This window comes from Lipophrys pholis, assembly GCF_963383615.2.
Source record: "Lipophrys pholis genome assembly, chromosome: 5".
Taxonomy (NCBI): domain Eukaryota; kingdom Metazoa; phylum Chordata; class Actinopteri; order Blenniiformes; family Blenniidae; genus Lipophrys; species Lipophrys pholis.
The window spans coordinates 4,722,350-4,744,743 of record NC_137628.1 but is presented as its reverse complement, the minus strand read 5'-3'; the positions used below and the strand labels follow the sequence as shown (position 1 = coordinate 4,744,743).

Below are 22,394 nucleotides of genomic sequence, written 5' to 3'. Positions count from 1 at the left end.
ACATCAATAATGAAATTCCCTTTAATGTATTTGAATTAAAACCAAAACTTTGCACTTCACTGTCTTTGGCTTCAGTCGTATATTTCTGCCCAAACATGACATCAAACTGATTTTTGAAGGCTTCATCCATGCCAACTTCTCACTGCACAATACACATGGATGTTTTCATCCTCGGTTTATCAAAATTCACATCTATTATTCGGTCAGCATACGTACACAAACTTTGAATCTTCTTCGACAGTGTAAACTGATTTGTGTTACAAGAAGCTATGAAAGAGCCTAAACTCTGTATTTTGTGTCCTACAGCACCAGTGAAACTGCCCTCCGAGCCGTCTGCTGTCACCGTGCCGTCCCTCCGCAGACCTACCTCAGTGTCCAATGAATCCAGCTGGTCATTGAGCAGCTTGGTGTACGAGTCACAGATGTTCCTGATGCTGAGAAAACCCTGCAGGCCGCAGGGCAGGCCGACCGTCATCTCGAAGTCTGACACATCCTTCACGCAGCCGAGCAGCAACATGCCCTCCTTCACATTCTGAAGGGAAACGATGGACACATTCAACTCTGAAGAGGAAACAATCTGACTGACTGACTGTCACATTAAGAACAAGATTCTGACCTCCGCTTAGGGTCGACATGGACACAGGGAAATGACACATATTCTGCATTAACTGGCTTTATTCATTAACTGGCTTATCATGGCGTTACACTCACTAACTTGTGGCTCGTGTCTTCTGCCTGGCACTGGAGCACAGCGGGACAAGACAAACTACACTTCCCAAAACCAAAACATGCCACGACTCCATTTCCCACAATGCACTTGTCGATTTAAACTGACAGGACAAGCATGTTACCATAAAAAGCGAAATTCAAATTTGAAACAATTATTTTTGATGTGGATCACCACCAAGATTTAATGGTTCTTCCTTTGATCAAAATGCACCCGTGGAACTATTTTCATGAAGATCAGGTCGTTAGTTTAACAGACAAAGACAAATGAACGCGGGTGATTTTATAACCTCCTTGGCGGATGTAATGAATTGAGTTAACTTGTTTTAATGGATTTAAAACTTTGTAAAAATGGCATCAATTCAGCGTATTGTTTGAGGTGCACAATATGGCATTTATGGATTGATTGCATTTTTTTTTTTTTTTTTTTAAGGATGAACAAGAGCAATCAGAATTTTCTGAAGTCATCCAGAATCCGGATCATCTCCAACTTTAAAATGGATTTTTGCTGGCCTAAAATCTATCAGTGATGAAAATTCGGCTAAAATATGTCATGTAGTTTTGACGTAATCCTAAAAAGCTTAGAAAACGAAATCCGGATCACCTCTAAAAAAATTCAATGGAATGTTCCATGGCCTAATATCTATCTCTGGTGACAATTTAAACAAAGTCAGCGCAGTAGTTTGGATGTAATCTTGCTAACAGACACAGACAGACAGATAAATATACGCCAATTATTTTAATACGTCCTTGCCGGACATAATAAAGCTATACAAGTTGGATCTGTCATTAGGTCAACACACACAGATCCGAGAAGAAGAAAAAATAACCTTAAACTACCAGAAAAGGACAAAATGCTACCTTGGCGTGCAGGATTTCCACAGTTTTGGCGGCTGTGTTGAGGGTCAGACCTCCAACACCTTTTTCTTCCGTCTTTTGCTTCTTGAGCTTCTTGCTTTCATCTCTGGCCCCTCCTTTTCGTTTCTTAGCGTCAACTTGTTCATTTGACTGCTGAAAAATGGGGAAGGAGAAGCTTTCAATAAAAAAATGTATTTAAAAAAAGTTTCTAGCACCAAATATAAGAGATTTTGATTTGGCTAATTTATCAAGGCAAATCCAAAATGACTTAACATGATAGACATGGTAACGTCATTTACATGAAATGTTTCTCCATCAGATCTTGAACTGTACCTGAAACAGGTTGTCCACTTCTGTCCGCTGCCCCACTATTTTTCTCTCGGTGGCCTTCTTCGCCGTCCCTCCTCGGGGGAAATCCTCTTCCATTGATGCCATGTTTGATATTAATTATCTGAGAAAAAGAGAAAAGGCTGATGACACACCATCGTGTGAAGAAGGCAAAATGAGGACTGACCAGCTATAATCAGTCACTTCATACATGTTTTCAGAGATAATAGTTACATCAAAACAGACTGATAGATAGACAGAGCTCAATCAACAAAACTGAAGATATACAAAGAAACCCTATTTTTATCATCAGTAGTATTAATTTGTGTTTCATTAACTAACTTAGAGGTCTCATTCACTGGAATGCCCCTTTTATTTTGAAATCCGTTTGCTCTTACGGTAATGCATTGTGTGAGGGCGCATCGCTAAAGAGAGCGGCGGCTGGCTTGACTGTGTTTTCCGAAGTGGTCTTCACAGCAGCTCCACATTGCACAAATAGTCAAAATAAGATAGCGGCACACAAGAAAAATGAATATGTATACAAAAATAGACGATCCATCTGTCTATTCAACACACATACACGGAAACCCAGATGGGGGAAAATACACACAGTAGAAGTAATATTTACAATTATTCTGTGCAAGTGACCCTTAAACGGCAACTGTGTGACAGTTCTTCACAAGAATACAAACGCAAAGCGACGTACCAGGAATTATGTAAAAAGAAATACGATTGTAAGAATCATCCGTTTTAATTCACCACGTCAACCACTACATTAATTATATCGAAAATCTACACCAACCAAAACACCGATCTCACTTCTCGTGAAGGTACGATTATAATTTAACCATTTCCGCAACCCAACACTTAATTTTACAATATTTACAGCCCGGTGAGCCCCAAATTTAAAGATTTCTACACTCACATGTTGTTCAGCAACACGCCATGATCTTCACCCGGAAGAAAAACCCATGAGGGCGTTTCATTTTGTGCCCAATCACAGGCCAGGAAAGCACGACTGACAGTGTTTTCGGCGAATGAGTGACCGCTTCCTCTTGCCAGTTTGACTGACATTCATTTTGACCAATAGCAACTCAGGATTGTGTGTCTCACTGGGGGCGGGACCTCCTCGTGATTTTAGCATTGCGGCCTCTGCTGAAGGACACTTTCTTCAATCCGGTTCCGCAGCGGTCGTGTGTGTAAGGTAAGCCTCAATCTGTCCATAAATAAACCCAATTTATCCCATTTGGTGTGTGCATTATGCCGATTGGATTTTAAAACGCCTTTATGATGCTGTAAATAGATAGGAAATCTGTAAAGCTAGGAGTGTAATAGGTTGAATTCGCCTGCAAGCTAACTTAGCATGCTAGCGTCTGTGCTGAAGAACAAACTGCTGGAAGTGAGATATAAAACCGATAAGTCACATTGAAATGTCTTCTGCATGTTTAATTCACAACAGGCTTGGGTGTTTGTAGCCGCAATCTAACTGGTTTGTCCTATTTTAGAATAACATGTCGATATACTTGCTACGTGAAAGTTGTTTGAGCTGAATCTTGAGAAAGGTTGTTTGGTTTGTGTAATTACTCCACAAAAATATATTTTTAAGTTCTGACACTATGAGTATATCAGTATTAATCACTGCAGCTCATTTTGTCTCATGTCTTGTATCCAAGGTCAATAATGTTAATATTTGTGGCCATATTTCTCCTCTCAGGACCATCGAACAGCCACCATGGGAGGACACGATGCAGGATCAGGGCAGCAGTTCACTGGGCTCGCCAAGCACTTCAATTCATTCACCATCATAGGAAGGAGGAATGTAAGTTTTTCACTGTCATATTTATGAGGAAATAAAACATGTGTGTGCTGATTCGTTTCCGGATTGTCTCCAGTGTGTCCTGGCCACATTTGGCACCCTAGGAACTATTTACCTTTTCTTCAAATTGAAGCCCAAGAAGCAAGCCGCGATCGCAGAGAAGTGATCTTGTGTAAGTATTTTTCTTATCTCTAATTCTGCTTGTGTTCAGTGTTACTGTTTGACTCAAAATGCCTTCTTGCGTCCTCGCAGGTTTCCATTTGACCATCATTTCTCACTGTTGAGGGTGGAGAGAGCAGCTGGACATGCTTGTTGTTAAATATGATTGTTTGGTTTTCCCATGTAAACAATAAAAACATATGCCCCAAGCTTAGAAAACATGTTATTTTTATTTACAGTGTGCACCAGTACAAAAGTCTATATTACAGAAGTGTCACCCATGTACAGACACTTGTGTTTCTTTTCTCTGGAGAAAAACCTGCTTCATCACACAGGACGTGGAAAACGGTTTACACTAATTCACAGTCGGACACATTTGCCAGTTAAACTGATAATACATTTGAGTCAATTATTTTTGCTCTGAGTCCCATAATTCCATCATTTGATGATCCAGTTGATTAGTTTTCAGTGTCAGGGGTTGTAGGCTCCGGCGGCCAGAAGCAGGTTCCTCCGGGTGAAGTGAAGGTGGATGACGGGCGTAGATTTACTTAAGTAGGTGCCCAGCAGGAGCTCCTGGGAGTTGTCCTGTAGATGGACGTGTCCCGTAGCTGCCGTGAAGTCGTCCGTTTCTAAATCGTCAAAAGCTCTCATTGCATCCCAGAGCCGTACTGTGTTGTCCATAGAGCCTAGAAAACAAAGTAATATCAGATTCACTGTCTTTTGTTGTGCAGTATTATTGAGTACAGGCGCATCGCAATTCAAATTCTGAGGCTTTAATATATTTCAGATTATTCAAACTGAAATATTTAAAGTTGTTTTAGCTCAAGTCTGTTGAGGCATTTAATGTCAGAATAAATAAAGTTTGTGGGTCATGAGTCGAATGAAATCCTAAAAACGCTTCAACAAACATCCATCTTGTCGATGTAAAATGTATAAGTGAGAGTTAACACCCACCAGAGGCGAGGATCTCGGAGTCTCGGCTGAACTTGAGGGAGTAGATAGTGTCTGTGTGGCCCTTCAGCTCTCCCACCATCAGTCCGTGGCCGATGTCCCACAGGAGGACTCGGCCGTCTGTGGCTCCCGACGCCAAAAACTTCCCGTTGTTGGAGAAAGCCAGTGCATGGATCGGCCCCTGAGCCAGAAAACAGGGTTAGTACTTGTTCCTGGAGCATTCAGCTCTGTGGGTTGTGCTATTTTCGAAACGTGAATTAACCTGTTTTTTTGGAAAAACTCAAAAGTGTCTAAACACAAACTGGGGGCCTCCAGAGGAAAAAAGTTGGGAACAACTGACTTAATTTCTTTCTACCTGTGCAGAGTCCTGAACCAGACAGTTTGGGGTGAAGGTGTGTTCTGTACTCTGACCTTATGTCCGGTGAAGATGCGGACACAGTTTCCATTCAGGACGTCCCAGATGCGAATGGTGCGGTCGGACGATCCCGTGGCCACATAGTTGGAGTTTGGATGGAATCTGGTGCAGGTGATGTCAGCCAGATGACCGGCAAACATCCTCAGAGGCTGGTAGTGATCTGTGGCCCACAGACTGGGGGAGAGAGCATCAAAACACACAATGAGAGGCATCTGAATAAGAATCCAATGACACAAAACCTTCATGTCTACTAGAACAGAGAAGAACAGTCGTCACAGAATAACCTCTGCTGCTTCTTACCGAGCAACTCTGTCGTGTCCCCCAGACACAAAATAGTATCCGTGGGGGGAAAACTGTGTGTCCCACACTGGATAGTTGTGGCCTTTATAGCCCACCAGACAAGTGAATGTTTGGAGGCTCCACAGTCTGATTGTTCCATCTTCAGAACTTGACAATAAATAGTTCCTGGGGGAAAAAAAATAAAAAATATATATCCACCCACTTCTGCTTTTTTCTAAAACACATCTTAATAGCATCTCCGATGAGGACTACTGAGTTCTACCTGTCCGGGCTGAAGCTGATGCCGTACACCGGGCCACTGTGTCCGTACAGTATCTTTGACTCGCTGGCAGTCTTCTCGTCCATGATCCTCTCCAGCACGTCGTCTGACTCTTTGTCGATCAGGTTCAAGTCTTGATGGAAGAAGAGAACCATTTAAGATGAACTGTTTTTCCAACCATCCATCTGCTGTGCGGATGGATGGGGAGCCTCGTTTTGGGTCCAAAGCAGCAGAAAATGTCTGAAGCTATTTTATAAACTGTCACGTAATGTACCTGCTGCTGATTTGACCTTGCGGAGCTTTTTGGGAGTGAGGCTCCACACTCGTACTGTGGAGTCCGCGAAGCCGCCTGCGACCTGGCTGGAGTCGTCTGTGAAGTCCACTGCAGTCAGACCCTGCAGATGACAAGAAGACGGAACTTCAGCGTCTCACAAACCATCCAGAGAGAGGCTGCAGTCACAAGGATCTACCTGGTAAGCGTTGAGAAAAGAGTAGAAGCAGATGGAGGGGAGGTTATCTGGTCCCAGGCGGATCTTTTTGGTGGCTTCCTTCATGTACATGATCTTGTCCAGCTTGTCCGAGTCTTTTAGTTCTGGAAGGGGGATTCTAAAAAAGCAAAAAAAACAAACAAACTGATGAGTAAACACTGACAGAATCTGGACCTCATTCAGAAATGACTTCAGAAAGGTTTGAATTTATTGAAAGGCAGTGATGGGATGTTGCCACTAGAGGGCCTGAGGTTCAGGTGCATCATGACATCCTTAAAAATGAATTTTCAACATCAAAACCCATGTAAAGATATTTAAAGGAGAATTCCCACCTGTTCTGTGAGGGAGCATTCGGATCCTGCTTCTTGCTTTTGGAGCCCATGCTGTCCTTCTTGGGCTTCTTCTTCTTGGGTTTTCCCTCCTCGTTCTCCGCTTCCTCGTCCTCATCGTCAAGAGGAAGCTCTATTTCTGGTTCTTTTAGCAGTCCGTAGTAAACCTACAGCAGGGGGACATGTGATTTTCAGGAACAATAACAACACAGACGTAATGACACATGCAGCGTTCAGAGCTCACCTTGGTCTTGTTGGCCTCCCGCTTGGCTTCTCCGGCCAAGCTGCCCGACATGGCGTCGATCTGGCTCTTGCTCCGTGGCATGCCGTCGAAGATGTCGATGTACAGGTGCTCCTGGATGATGTTCCAGATCTGGTTGTTCTGGCGCTCCTGCAGGTGTCTCTTCAGCAGCTGGTAGGAGTCACGGGATATCCGCAGGACAAACTTGCTGGTGCGAAAGTCCAGCAGGGTCTCGTTTCCCCTCATGTGCTCCTTTTTGGTCAGGCTGGATAAAACACGCAGGTCGTCCGCGTAGTAGCACTCCTGGTCGCCGCTGAACCTGAGATTAAAAACAAAGTGAGCAAAAAGTACAGCGAGAGTGCAGCAGAGCTCAGTGAGGAGACTCACTTTTCAAAGAAGGCCTTGGCTACGGTTTCATGGTTGTTGTACACCAGCTCCAGGTACATGTGGACAAACAGCGGGTAGAAGACCTGCGACAGTTCTGCTCGATGACAATCCAAAACCGTCTCTATGAACTTCTTCAGGCCGCTGTAGTAGACATCATACAGAGGTGGATCTCCCTGCTGGCTGTAGGCTGACAGCACCACGTTGACGTCTGGCTGATCCTCTGCACCGGCTGCTGGACGAGTTACAGAGAGACGTGGAGGTGGATCAGCAGCTGATATCGTTACTTTTCAGACTTTCCACTCGTACCCATACTGCAAATTTACTTTAGATAGATAATAACCAGGAATGGCCATTAAGTCAGAGTCGACATGGGTTGGAAATGGAAAAAAGACTGAAAAACAACATTTGAATTCTTCTTTTCACTGATGATAGCAATTTAAAATCCTTACAGAAAAACATTTAATAATCAAAAGTCAAAGCATCAAAGAGATCCAATTTAAAACTATTAAAAATTGTCTAAAACATTAATTAATTTGTAAGCAGCTGTCTTTTGGGCTATTCTTTCTAATGTGTGCTTCATATTCACTTTTATTTGTAAAATATATTACCATCATTATTTTGTTGTTGAATTGTATTTATAGATTAAATTTATCTTTGTAAATATCTACAACTATATGGATGTATTTTTATTACACTGTCGTTATGTTAAAAGTGCTTCTAATGCTTTATTACAGTTTAATAAAGTTATTCAATATGTGTATCTGTTGATATCTCTCTCTTTCATTGTGTAAGCAATTGATGCACAGTTCAAAAGTATTTAATCTGGTCTTGAATTGAGTGTTTTAAACACACCTTTATAATGAATGAATCCTCCATGTACACCAAAACACACTCAACGTGGGTCACATGGCAACTTCCGCTCACTGTAAGTAGTTTGATCTCATTCTTATGATTACATTAATCATGTCTCTACATCACATGGACACAGACAGGAGAAGCTTTGCGTCACTTTTTACTAAAGAAAACTCTTTTTTTTTCGAACCTTTACTTGACGCCTGAGAGGCTGAAACGGTCACTCGGCTGAGGAGAGAGCTCGCATCCCCGCCTCCGAACTCCCCAGAGCCCGCAGCACCCCCGGTCCCGGTACCGGAGGAGTCAGCCCCCTTCCCGTCCAGGGAATCCTCCGGTAACCCCGCCTCACGCCGCAGGATATCCACGGACTCGGTGAGTTTGTTCTTCTTGAGGAACTGAAGAACCGCCAACAGGGTCTGCTGGTCCTCCGGGGGTCCCGCCGCCGCCGCTTTGCTGCTTCCAGACGACGAGCTGGAGCCGGGGGACGTAGACAGCGCCCTGCCATCATTAGCGCTGTTATTTGTTAGTCCGTCGGCCGCACTTTCAGATTTTAGGTTCTTTTCTTCGACCGCGTCGACCAGTCCCCCCTGCACGGCCGCCATCTTACAAATGAAACGCGCATGTGCGGATCTGAGAGCGGAAACCTCAGACCTGAGAAGATCAGCGAATTTGATTGGCCCTTACTGCTGTACGTCAACTGTTCAACGGCGGAGTCCCGCCCCCTTTTTGGACAAACTGCTCAGAGCTTAAAACAAGGGGGCGGGACTTTGGTGGTTACGTCATCTGTTCGTCCATGTAAACCTTCCCCGCAGCATAAACCTGTGCAGATGCGTTTTTCAAAAATCACGTAAAAAAGGAAACTAACAGCAGCATGGCAGAGACACACTCCTGAATGTGTCAGCCATGTAAATAAAACAAGTTCTATTAATTGTGTTGTTTTGGACTCAAAAAAGATCAATTGTTCGTTTTTAGTTCTCTTTTTAAATCCTGTGGAAATGGTGAGTTTATGAATTTCTAATTTAATGGTGAGTCCATCGAGCTGTAAACTCTCCGAACTCCGAGCTGGGAAATCCCACTTTAACAAAAAGTGAAATCAGATAATAAACTGCAGCTAAATTTTCATCAGGACTATAAACCAGCTCACTAATAAAGTGTATAGATATACGGGCGCTTTATTAATTAGCACACTTTATTTACTTAAAAAAAATCTCCCTGGGGTTAATGACGTATTTCTATTCTATTCTATTCTATTCTATTTAGCCGCAAACCGGGACAATGAAGGATAATGAATAAAATGTTATTTCTCATGTGAGTGTGAAAATGCAGTCACTTTTATCAATTTCACTTTGGCTTCCGGGACTTCTAGAAACTTCGCACATCTCCAGTGGGATAATCATTGCTTTGCAAATAATAATGACATTTTATCAAATACACTTGATTTTGTATGTAATGATTCATTAACCATGACGCTGTGACTCCTGATAATGATTCACTGTCTAAGAAAAATCACTTTGCATTTCATTTTGTGTTATGAGATACAGTGTGAAACCAGTTTTCTTAGCTTTAAGAACCTAATAAAATATATACAACATGGAATGTGGTTAAAATTATAAGCACATTATTAGTTGGGTTAATATTAGGAGATTATTTATATGAGAGAAGTTGTGATTGTCGTGAATGTGCATGTAATGACTAACCTACACCAAAAATTATTAAGCCATTTGTCAATAAAAGGGTTTATATATTCCTTCAAAACTTTTAGATTTTCTCATATTATTTGCATTTCTGCAATCTGAAATGTTTTACCCTAAAAAACAAATTTTAATTTCCTGTATATATTTTCCAGTTTTCTATAATCTGTACCATTTTGTACCAGGTGGTGGCATCTCGCTCCCACACAAACTGTGCAGGCTGATCCAACAATAACAATGTGAATCACAATATGAACAAACACTTAAATAAAACGGTGTTTTCGGCCTATTAAAGGTCTGAAAGCTAAAATTCCAAAGTTTTGAATATACCTCCATATATTTCCTGTTTTGTCGCATCACAGTGGGTCTAAAGAATGTCTTACATTAAAAAAAGAGTTTCTCTACTGACTAATCAGTACAAATCTTAAGTGTGACAGTCTTTGAAACATGTGTGATATTTAAAAAATATATAACCAGTGACAATAGAAGCGTGTGTGTGTGTGTGTGTGTGTGTGTGTGGGCGTGGGTGTGGGTGTGGGTGTGTGTGTGTGTGTGTGTGTGTGTGTGTGTGTGTGTGTGTGTGTGTGTGTGTGTGTGTGTGTGTGTGTGTGTGTGTGTGTGTGTGTGTGTGTGTGTGTGTGTGTGTGTGTGTGTGTGTGTGTTTCCCTAAACTATTAAACACACTTTATGAACTCCACGGGGAAATTCAAACAGGAGAATGTAAAAGTATATATTAAAAAATTTAAGTTAAATCTCCAAAGGGTTGCAGGATATGAGAAAATACAGAAGAAAGTAAACTTTGCATGTACACATTTTCTGAGGTGTAATCTAAAAAGACAATTACACATTTTTGGAGCACTCCCTTGGAAACTGTAGGAAACATCCAGTGTCTTCAACAGTTGGTTTAACTGAAGGTAGCAAACATAAAGATTTCTTTCTACACCTTGTAAGAAAGTGAAAACCCCCGTGAGACCGAACCTGCACACACGTATCAGCTCCACTCACTTTACATTGTGCTGAGGCTGGATTTCTTCCTCTACAGAATAACACACCACCTTCCCTCAGTGAACACACGCTGTCATGAACATTTGTATACTGCTGACTGTGCATATTCCAGGTCGGCAAGGCATCTGTTTTCATTTCAAGGAGACTGTCTGAATTTAATACTTCTCGTTCGGCTGTGTTCTCAAACTATGTTCCCATTAACTTTAAATATCTATTTCAGTGCAGCACCGTATTGATTGTGATGTTGGTGCAGATAGAATTTGCAGCAGTCGCAGACTCTTTATGTCGTTGCTGGACCTGTGTTTCCAATGCAGCCTGACTCAGTCTCCATCGTGCACAGGTGCAAACCAGGACCCGTCCTGCACAGCGCGGGCGAGACCTCAGGTCCACAGCGAGGGCTGGGACTAAAGAAGGGTTCACAGCAGAAGCAGCAGCGTTGCGTAACACTGCGGCGACATTGCTCCGTGCGTAGGAAAGATGGGGGTGGGGGTGGTCGGATGAAGAGACACAGTCGATGTTAACATCAGCAGCTCAGGGCGTGGTCATCAGTGCGACCTCAGTGTGAAGCTGCTAATTATGGAACGGAGATGCTTCCCAAAGTGATAGTAAAGATTTAACTATGCAGCATGCACAACAGCATGCTGTCACATTTGTTTTAAATGCCTGTAAATATGCACGATAAGACATAATGAGGAGCCGTGTTTATCTGTAGCTTCTTTGTGTTTCGTACGAAAATGTGCGGACATTGATAGAATTACACGCTGTGGTTCTGGTGGAATGGCACGGTGAAAGTGAGACTCATTAAAAATGCATTTGCAGGTAAAATCATAAAACAGGATGTATACAGCCTCTTGGATCACATTCTGCTGACACAATGAAGCGCCACAGCTTTATGATCTGAGAGGGACCGTCTTTACTGAGTTCTGCTTTACTGCAGAAACACTTTCACTGGACCTTTGCAGTGATGGAGAGCATTGGTACGTTATTGGAACAATTGTTGTTTGACTCGAGGAAGCTTTATATCTCACATGATCACAAAGAAACTCTGAGCCTCTGAATTGTTTTCACAAGCATGTCCTTTCCCAGCCCCACCCTCACTCACACTGACGTACTGGAAGATTTCCCAAAGCTGGCAAACCGGCAGACCCAATTTGAGTGTTGTTGTTTCATTTGGTTTATACACTTTTCTCCAAATCTGTTTTCCAATGTTGGTCACTCAAATGTATTTTTTGTTTCCGTTTTAGTTCATGTGATCCAGTGCTCTCCTCAAGGATAATAAAATGGGAGGCTGATTTGTGGAGAGACTCATGTTCAGTCTCATCCTCCCTTCACACCTCAGTAATGGCTTTGCTTGGTTCCTTTGTGTGTGTGTGTGTGTGTGTGTGTGTGTGTGTGTGTGTGTGTGTGTGTGTGTGTGTGTGTGTGTGTGTGTGTGTGTGTGTGTGTGTGTGTGTGTGTGTGAGAGCAAGAGCTGGAGGAGTTTTCCACCATCCACTCCCCCCCCCCCTCTCTCTTGCTGTCAGGAGGCAGCAGGGTGTGGCCTCCCCCCACAGAGGCAGGTTTGTAGAAGCACACATGAACCATCAAAGGTAGAGAAACTGCTTTTCTCTTCACATTCACAGTGCAGAGAAATAGTGAACTCTACCTCTTCCTAACAGGCTTACACAGAGAAGCCTGTTATATGCTGTGGTTGTTGTTAAAACGTAATGCTTTACAGGTCTGAGTTAGTACTGTGCTGGTCCAACCCCACATGCATCAGTGATCTAAATTAAAAGGCTTACACTGTTTAATGCAGACGAGCAGGAGATGTACTGTTTTGCCTTCTGGAGCTGCCCATAGTTGCCAATAAATCTGGGAAGACGGGTGATGTGCTAATTAGTGTTGCTGGCATCGCCAAAGTCTGACTGAAAAAAAAAAAAAAGGGTGTGTTTTTACAGATAAATGTGTTTGGTGGATTTCAAAGCTTTAGGAAAAGTTTCTGCTGAAAAGACCTTGCAGTGAAGAATATTGTGTGCGTGTGTGTGTGTGTGTGTGTGTGTGTGTGTGTGTGTGTGTGTGTGTGTGTGTGTGTGTGTGTGTGTGTGTGTGTGTGTGTGTGTGTGTGTGTGTGTGTGTGTGTGTGTGTGTGTGTGGGCTACACAGTGATGTCGTCCTGGGAGTGCAGGCTGGGGCGTGGTGGAGGAGCTTTCACTGTTTGAATCATCACAAGATGCTTTTTTACAGAAATGCTCCAGTCAAGCTGCATCTGCTGAAATGAATCCAGCAGGCAAGCGAGAGCTTAATTATTTGTGCTCACAAACTCATTGGTATCCAGAAGGTGATTGACAATGACAGCTTTTTTTTTTTTTTTTTTTATTCAACCTTGAGTGCCCTTGCACAGACCTGTCTGTGTTAATTCTTCAGTACTTTGGCAGGATCTTCTCATTGTTTCGCTACAGGAGCATGAAGCGGGAGGGGGGGGGGGGGGGGGGGGGGGGGGGTTAAGATGTGTAAAGATGACCTGCATCTGAACGAAACATGACGGTTTGTCTGTGAGAAATGCTGCATTCCTATCTTTGAGCAGTAAACGGTCAGGAAGGAGAGCAAAATCCCCTGCTGGGAAACACAGGTAAATAATTCATGAGGTGTGACTCTCAGAAGAGGAAAGAAAAAAGCCAGAGGAGGAGAAAGGAGGAATAGGGAGCGTGAAGAAAGGATGAAAGGAGAGAAGCATGGTGGGAGTGGAAGGCATAGTGGTGGGTGGGGCAGGAACAAAAAGAGAAAGAAGAGTGTATTTGAGAGTGTACGGTTGATGGAGGGAACTGAGGAGGATACTGAAGGATTGTGAGCATTAGAAGTGATGCATAGGGGTGACAGGCAGGTGTAAAAGAAGGTGTGAAACATGTGATATGAGACTAAAGCAGCGAATGAGATGAGGTCACAGTAAAGCAGATTTTCCCGCAGTCGTATATGAAGAGAGCGCTCTTCCAGAAGCGATAAGCAACAAAAGCAATTTATATCTTCATCGGGTTTAATCACAGCGAGGGGAGGTAATAAAACAGGGCTGCAGCGTTTTCATGTACTGAGTGAAAAAAAGCCATTCTCAGCCGATCATCCACTGGTGCATCTAAAGAATAACAATTCACATGAACAATTATTTATCTTCCGGTTTTATTTAAGTCCCCACTTGTGCCAGTGGAACCAGCTGCATCCCAAACTTTGATATGGAGCTATAAATATCATGTTGGTCAGTATCTCGTTACACTAAAATCCTCCTTTATTCTCCAAAATCAAGTACATTTTTTGCAGCTTGTCTTTCTCGTCCCTGTCTTCTTGCAGGAGCAGCGCTTTGCTTGTGTGAGGCAGTGTATGAGTGTGTGTGTGCCTTTCCAAGCTTTTTGCCCACCCGAGTGGAATAATGGTAGCAAAGGCAGAGACGTGACGCTGGAGAGCTCCATCTTGATGGGGGGATGAAATGTGGGGAGTCTGCATTATTCAATACTGACCTAACTGAGGAGCTGGATCCTGCACGCAGTTGTCAACGCCGCTGGCCTTACACAGGGGCGGTGGCAGCTGCTGCAGACCAGCAGGGTCATTTCTGGGGGGAGTCGATTGAACATACTCTTTATAGACCATTTGATAACAGACACGCACACACATCTCAGTTTCGTTTATTGAGCCACACATAAACTGGTGTAAAGAGTGACAACCATACAGCCTTAAGTCCAGGCTGAGCCATGTTAGAGGCTTCGTGTTTTCCCCAGGTTCTTTAGTCCCGCAGTCCAAATATATGCATTCGATGCTGACAAGGGGTTCGAAATGTCCCATATGTGTGAATGTGTGTTTGTAATGAGTTGCTAACCTGTCCAGGGTTTACCTTCCTTTGCTTAGTGTCAGCTTGGATTAACCCCAACTCCACCCTGTGACCTGAACCCTCAACAATTCAACCCAGAGGTGTTAATGAAAATCATTTCAAATAAATTTTTGTGCATTCATTTTTAAATTCAGTGTAAGTAAACACACTTATATGCCATTTCTATGTTGTAAAGTATGTAAAACCGGCCAGATTTAAACTTATAACAGTGTAAAATAACCTCTAAATGTACATCATGTGAATATTTGTCTCAGTGGATTTCTATAAAAGGCAATAGTTAATCTCTATATGATTGTTCAAGAACCTCTTAAATATGTCTTATTACTTAATATTATAATGCCAGTTACAATAGTTGTATGTGCAGTCCCACTGAGCAAATAGTGGTCCAGAAGACGTGTAAAAGACGTCATTTCTATACATCCAGAAGACGTCCTCAGAGGGGCCAGAATGAAAGATTTTTATACGTCTTTCTTGGACGTTGTCTGGATGTCTTTTCTGGACATCATATGGACGTCAATATTGGACATCCAGAAGAAGTCCTCAGAAGAGCCAGAATGAAAGTTTTTTAGACGTCTTTCTTGGACATCATATGGACGTCAATCAAAATACGTTGCGAAAGAACGAGGACATACAGGAGTTATTTAGCAATGCCATTTACAATCACATGCATGTTTTGGGGACGTGTGAGGAAACCAGATCAGACTGGTGAGTTTCTCCGTGGAGACTTAAAAAGTTCAATGCCTTGCGACCAAAAGAGTAAATGGTCATAACTCAGACATTGTTCATTAAACTTCACATGCTGTCTCCTCTTGCCTCTCATGATCTACTTCCCTCATTATTTTAATGACAAATCAATAATTATACAGGCAGTTGAACTTAACAGGCAGCCTGTGACCTGTCTCATTCAACTGATTCTTGGCGTCTTAGATGTCCATCATTTTTATAATGTATCATTTTTATGTCATTTGTCAACTAGTTCTGGCTGTCAGATAGACGTCCAGATTACGGCCTGGATGGACAGACGTGTTTTGGACGTGTTTTGGACGTCTACGGGCGCCGCATGCTCAGTGGGGTGCACATAGTCAATCACGTTTTTGTTTATTGTTGTATATTGCTTTAATCTTTCAAAATTATGTCCACAAATTACAATTAGTTTCACAGCAAAAGTGACAATAAAGCTTTAAGAAACATTTGCAAATTTGCAAGCAACAGCCAAAGAAATCAACAATGTTGTTTTTGTCAGGAAGTGTGAGGATGGACCCAAGCGCAGACTCCAAGTTTCCATAAAGACTGAGTTTATTTAAATAACAGTCCAGGGAACACAAGGAAACAGAAGCAACAAGAGGAGCCTACACAGACAACAGGGGGAGAAGGGTCTAAATACACAGGGAAGGCAGGCAGACCACAGGTGCCACACATTAATGCTGAGCAGGGGAAGAACACGACATGATAATTGAAAACGTGAGGTGAGACACACAGGGGCAGGGAGACACAGAAACCTAATAGTCCATCCATCCATTTTCTCCCGCTTATTCATTTCCGGGTCACGGGGGTGGCAGTCTGACCACTGTCACCCAGATCACATTGCACCGATTGAGAACCTTCCTGCAGGTGGTGAGCCCACGGGAAAAACCTGATAGTTTTCCTGTTTAAATTTGAAGGAAACAGGGAGAAACATGGAAGGTACCTGGATGAACTTAGATGAAGTTGTAAAGAAGATGAACAGAGAAATGCTTCCCAACGTCTGAATCTTTTCTTTCTTTGGTTTCTACCATGACATGTGTTATCATAACAGATATTACTGTACTTATGTTACCGCTGGGTTAAGAGTGCGCAGCAAGTATCTTCCTGATAACATCTCACCTTCTCTGTCTGAACCGCCCCCACACACAAACATGATCACACACAAGCACAACTGACCTCATGAACATGTGTAAACACCATTAATTCTATCTAAATAAACTAAAATGATTGAGTGAATTACAATTACCAAGCATTATTGTTCAGTTTTTAACATTTTGGAGTATTTTAAGCTTAATATAAATCATCATAACCTGAAATAATCTGTGGCATCAGACAAAATTACATCTGAAAGAGGCTTCTGTCATGTGCTGCTGTTTTCCTCAAACAAATGTTTAGCTTGTTGAAGCTTGTTCAGTGTTGCAATACAAGTATGAACCACAAGATGGTGTATTGAGTCACTCAAAGAAGCAACAGGAGGATTAGTTAACTCAATAACTTCTTGGATACAACACAGCGGTGTAGTCCATCTTATCTAAGTTAACCTCAATCTCTTGGACCAAAATCAAGATACAAAACTCAGGCGAACAATGTAGGGTGTGAAAAAGACTCCATCCTGCATCCTGTACAACAGAGGCGTGACATATTTTACATGAGGTTCCTTTAAGCTCTCAAAGGTCCTGTCCACATGAGCCAAAACTCTCTTTTTTCTCGTCGTTCAAAAAAGTTTCAACAAAAATAACAAATAAACTACATGTGCAGCTGCGAACTCTAAAACAAAATATTAACATGTACTACTGTAGTCACACAAAACTATCAACCCGTAACACTGACACACACTATTAAGGCAATTCAGGATGTAATCATCAACACACACTCCCCAAAACCAGATTAAACAGTGCTCAACACTCCCTAAAAACATATCTTAGAGAGGTGAATTATTTAACTACAGTTTTACTTATACATTTTGTGCAACATATGTGCTGCCCGGAGCGCTGCTTACCTTCAACAACAGATAGAAAAGAAAAGAACACTTGGGGCACGTCCGAATTGTCCCTCCTATCTCCTTATCTATCGACTTTTCCTTAACCCCCGAAGTGTTTTGTGTAGCGGCCATGATAAGGACTGTCTGAATTCTCAATAAGCAAAGGAAAGGAGGCTCATTGCTTCCTTTAGAGCCTCCTTTAGCATATGAACCACTGATGCAGCCTTTATCAAAGGAGACGAACTCATGCGGCCCCACAATTCCTTGCGGTGACAACATTTAAAGGAACCCGCTCATCCGAGCGTTCAGGGAAACTCACGATGTTGGAAAAGGGGAGCAGATCATGTGAATTACCAAATCAATAACCTGCCTTGAACAACTTCAAATCATATAAAACCTAAATGCGCTTTTTGTAGTCCATTTTTGGAAACTTGTAGTTCGTTTCCCCAACAAAACCTTGGATTGAGGGATGACTGGCCACACTTTGAACCTCTCCTTCTTTCTTGGGCCCCTGGTACTCCACCATGGCCAAAAAATGTAAGTTGTGCTCGCTCATGGCAATCCATTTCAAAAGCACAGCAGATCAAAGGCTGCAGATCACAATTGCTCTTTTTCTGAGTCATAAATTTGCCTACTTTAGTCAAAAATGTACTTGTAGAAAATTCTGATGCAATATATGAAACCAACCATTTGTAAACTGGCAATTGAATGTTGATCCATGGTTCATATGTTTATAAATCACACTTGAGCTGTAGCTTCACTTGCTACAATCCTCACTTTACATCACATAATAGAAAAACAGGAAATGTAGTTCGTCATGCTGCCGCAGCTGGTAGGTCTTCCCATGTTTATGGAAAGGACCTGCACTACATGAACATCTCCACGTGATCTCAATAATATCCTAAAAGTGTAATTTCATCAGAGGAAGTGTTCTTAACTCCCCTCACTGGGTCTCTCTGTCTCTCTGCTCCCACCCACGTCTTTTCTGTCACTTGCAATCTAACCAGCCACTTAAGCAGCGCTCTGCTGCAGGTCTCTCACAGCACAATGTTGCACACCACAGTTTCTTCATCACTATAAATAATTCACTCCCCATCTAAAACTAATAGAAGCAGCCCAGCACAGTGAGGCCACCTGACAAACTCACGCCGATAAACTGGCGGCTTCCCATTGAAGCGTTTCAATTCATATCATTAGTCCATCCCAGGACATCCATCTCCAGATTACATTATTATCATGTTAATGCTGTTTGTTTTTTGAAACACACAGTGTTGTTGCAGAATTAAGCTTTTAGGTCAGAGACATTATCGTTTGTTCCAGGCATCCACACCTCTAGAAATAGCTGTGACAGACCAAATTAGCTTGGTTTGCAGTTCACTGAGTGTGTATAAACAGAGAGAGAGAGAGAGAGAGAGAGAGAGAGAGAGAGAGAGAGAGAGAGAGAGAGAGAGAGAGAGAGAGAGAGAGTGACTGACAGCAGCTGTGAAGATAAGGGGGGGGCTCTAATTTGCTAAAGGTCACAGCCTTGCCACTTAAAGCTCTTTGGAGAAAAATAGTCGATCAATAATTACAATTTGTAGCCAATGACAATGCAAACATTTTAAAGGCAAATCATTTCCATAATTTCCCAATTTATGTCTCCTTCTGCAGCTGTCCATGCATGTTAATCAGGTGGCATGGCTCCTCCATGCCGTCCTAAAGATAAGGAGCAATAAAGCACTAGCAATGCCAATACGACAGTGAATATTCTAAAAAGGTATTGCAAGAGAGATTGTTATGTTATTGTCTCTAACCCACCGTTTGCACTTTTCTTGAAGCATAATTTAGAATAATTTATTGGACTCTATCACACCACGTCCCGCCTCGCGTGTGTCATATTGACAGGAAATTTTCTCTGAGGTCGTCCAGGACAAAAGAGCGGCTGATAAAGAGCCCGTCTCCCTCATAGATGGAGAGCTTCAATAAATTCCTCAGAGTCATCAATGTGACCTGAGCTAAATCCCACTACGTTCGGGATCACCTTCCAGTGTACGTTGTGATTTAATTTGTAGCTTGTGAGGATGCATTGATTTTCATTCAGTGGCATAACCTTTTCTTCGAGCTTACTGCATGGCCAAGGCGACTCTACACATGTTGTTAAATCGTACGCACACACACACACGAAGAAGTGGCAGTCCGTTGACGAGTCCTCTTTGTTTTCCTAGAGGTGTGTGTGTGTGTGTGTGTGTGTGTGTGTGTGTGTGTGTGTGTGTGTGTGTGTGTGTGTGTGTGTGTGTGTGTGTGTGTGTGTGTGTGTGTGTGTGTGTGTGTGTGTGTGTGTGTGTGTGTGTGTGTGTGTGTGTGTGTGTGTGTGTTTAAGAGTCAACATAGAGGATGGGGGTGGACCAGGTTTTCCTTTGTTACCACCGTTTGATGCCACGGGTAGGGGCGGGTGGACAGGATGATGGGAACGTCCCCGAGGACTGACTGACCTGTGAAAACGAAACAACAGACGGATGTGCGGGGGCACAAGCACAGGGTGGTAGATTCACCAGGAGGGCCAGGAATGCACAGATGTTACACACAGGCACACGTGTGAATCCATTTATGTGCATATTGCGATGCTCGTTTTCTGATCCTCCTCTTCATCTCACCTTTTATAAATGCCTTGTAACGTGAGGCAGTCGGGTACTTCTTCTTTAAATTTCCTTCTGTGTGAAAACACTCGATTAGTTTTTCTGCATAATGCTCACATCATTAAGTATCATGGAAATGGGAATTATTCCAAAAATATATTGGTAATATGTAATTATAACCCAGGATTTGTATTTGTTCCATGTAAACTACCCACATAAAAATATTTTTTTTTTACCTCAAATATACTTCAATCTTATTTTTTAAGTTGCTGATTTGATTCATGCCAGTATTTGGAGAAATCCCTTTAATTCTAAGACTTCCATCCTTATAGTTTTGTAGCAGATGTGGTAGGATAGTCTTGTGTTTTCTTGGTAAAATTATGGTCTTACCCTTCAATGTGTTCTTTATTTATGCTCCAATATTCAAAAAGAAAACTCAAGCTGAGGTCCACCCCACTAGCAAATCATTTCTGTGAAATTAATGACGCTTTTCTTGCAATAATGACACGTTTTCACCCCTTAGAGAGCCAGTAATTATGTTACTTGATGAAAAAAGACGAGCACAGGGAGAACCACTTTAGGAGTCAATTGGATAATAACCTCATCCATACACGTGCAGAGATACAGATATATCTGAAACTCTTACAGTGACGTGTCGCTGAAGAATGGCTCATATTAAGACAAGTGATCTATGTTAGCTGGGTATTGGCTCATATCCATGCAGCCCTCTAAACTGCTTTTTAATTAATAGCTGATCCTGTTCCATCGACCGACTCTCTAATTATAGGGCGTTAGGCTTTCAATAGATCAGCTGACCCCCCCCCCCCCCCCCCCCCCCCCACACACACACACACCCCTCCACAGCACTCAGCCAGACCTTTTCCCGCAGCCACTTCATTGTGGCAAGTAAATATTTTAACGGTTTTCCAGTCAGAGACATTGCCTGAAAGAGTCTTCAGCCGAGAGTCCCAGAGGCTCGTTGTGAGCTGATGATTTTAAATACGGTCACGCCAACATAATGGAATGCATTTGGTGTTTTCTGCCCAATCAATAGCTGTTTATGTGTGTGCAGCGACACAGTATATCAGCCTCTGGGCAGACTGCCAGCAGGTAGGGAAGGAACGGTCAGCACTTTGTGAGGTGCGCACCACACACATATTACAAGTAAAACTCCACGCACAGCGGTGCACGTGTACATGCACGCACACTGAAGGAGTGGGATTTCTTCGGGTGGTGTGTAGCCGCATGCTCGATGAGGAGCCAGTGGTGGCAGGAGAGTATTGGCGTTTGATGCATGATGGATTTACACGTTGTCTGTGACCGATCTGCAAAGTGCAGCACTGCAGTGAGAGCGTGAGGCAGGAGCGAGGAGAAGAAATGAGACACACAAACTAAGAGAAGGAACAGGATGAATTCACTCTGATCAAGAACTGAAACATGAAACGTTTTGGGTGTGGAGACTCCAGCCCGTCCTCGTAAGACACGTTAAGAGAGACAAAATCACCTCCACAGATTTTAGAGTTCAGGTTCCCTTGACTCTCCGGTAGGCTTGGTATGCTTCCTTTCTTTAGCGTACACTTCATAGAGTGTGTTTACAGGCTCTTTCTTCATGGCCTGCCCGCAGGTGAAGATGTGATAGGCGCTCACACTCTTCATCACCGTGTGTCAAACAGTCACTTCCCACAAGATGAAGTGAAACAAATAGCACATGGTCACTGTAAGAAATGGCTATGCTTCAGTTCATCCTTATGGGTTTTTGAGGTGCAGTATTATTTGTCATATTTGAAATCCACATCCGGGCAACGCTGGAAAGACATAATGAATAGTTGAGTCAACGCCGTCCGTTGGAAGGTTTCTCACACTGAGCTGCTGTCAGGAGGGCAATGCTTCTGATCAATGATGACACTTTATTAATGTAAACAGGCATTAGTGTGTGCCATAACAGTCTCGCTTTCATTAGGAGAACAATCACTCTGTTAGCATCAGATGGTTATTTTCTCCTCGGTAGTGGAAAATCAAAATGGCATGAAGCCGTTTCTTTTGACTGATGTCCTGTAATTTCACCGCACTCACCCATGGGAAGCAGGTTAGGGTGAATGACTCACTTCCAGGGAGCCCCTTCGTTGCTCATCTTAATGTGGTTTCTTTAGGTTTCAAGGTTGAAAACGGTATTGCCACTCAAACAGGCTCTGGGGAGAAAGGTGCTGAAGGGTCGATTTGACACCTGAGCACCAATCAATCAACCACAACTTATCAGACCAAAGGACATCCTGGATTTCATTGTCTCCTTCTCCGTAGTTGGTCATTGTTCCATACGAACTCCTTTTTCCCTTCTTCTTAGAAAATAGATTGATCAAATGAAAAAAACATGAGTCATCTATATAGTCTAAATTGGCT

At 42.7% G+C, this 22,394-nt stretch overlaps 2 protein-coding genes across 4 annotated transcripts in view; both read right to left on the bottom strand.

Annotated features, from left to right (window-relative positions):
* The window catches only part of pdcd11 (programmed cell death 11), a 35,787-nt gene extending 32,905 nt beyond the window's left edge, over window positions 1-2,882 (bottom strand). Inside the window, exons 1-4 of one of the 2 annotated variants that reach the window (XM_080462859.1) lie at window positions 2,837-2,882; window positions 1,918-2,035; window positions 1,588-1,737; window positions 368-532 (exon numbers count right to left, since the gene is read on the bottom strand). In XM_080462859.1, coding sequence (XP_080318985.1) covers window positions 368-532; window positions 1,588-1,737; window positions 1,918-2,019 — 417 coding nt within the window. In that variant the 5' untranslated portion in view covers window positions 2,020-2,035; window positions 2,837-2,882. Of the gene's footprint in view, window positions 1-367; window positions 533-1,587; window positions 1,738-1,917; window positions 2,036-2,309; window positions 2,333-2,836 lie in introns of those variants that run through there. The other variant, XM_080462860.1, reaches the window with a different exon arrangement.
* A 1,216-nt stretch (window positions 2,883-4,098) lies between these two features.
* taf5 (TAF5 RNA polymerase II, TATA box binding protein (TBP)-associated factor) lies at window positions 4,099-8,726 on the bottom strand. Of its 2 annotated transcripts, none has more exons than XM_080462862.1 (11): window positions 8,299-8,726; window positions 7,257-7,488; window positions 6,873-7,188; window positions 6,632-6,795; window positions 6,282-6,417; window positions 6,086-6,206; window positions 5,815-5,944; window positions 5,553-5,717; window positions 5,249-5,426; window positions 4,841-5,018; window positions 4,099-4,572 (listed from the first exon to the last, which is right to left on the bottom strand). In XM_080462862.1, exons 1-11 carry the CDS (start codon window positions 8,708-8,710, stop codon window positions 4,358-4,360), a joined length of 2,247 nt encoding a protein of 748 aa, XP_080318988.1. In that variant the 5' UTR covers window positions 8,711-8,726; the 3' UTR covers window positions 4,099-4,357. The 2 variants fall into 2 exon arrangements, with proteins under 2 accessions (XP_080318988.1, XP_080318989.1); XM_080462863.1 differs by having other exon boundaries at window positions 7,257-7,485; window positions 8,299-8,720.
* Between the last annotated feature and the right edge of the window lie 13,668 nt (window positions 8,727-22,394).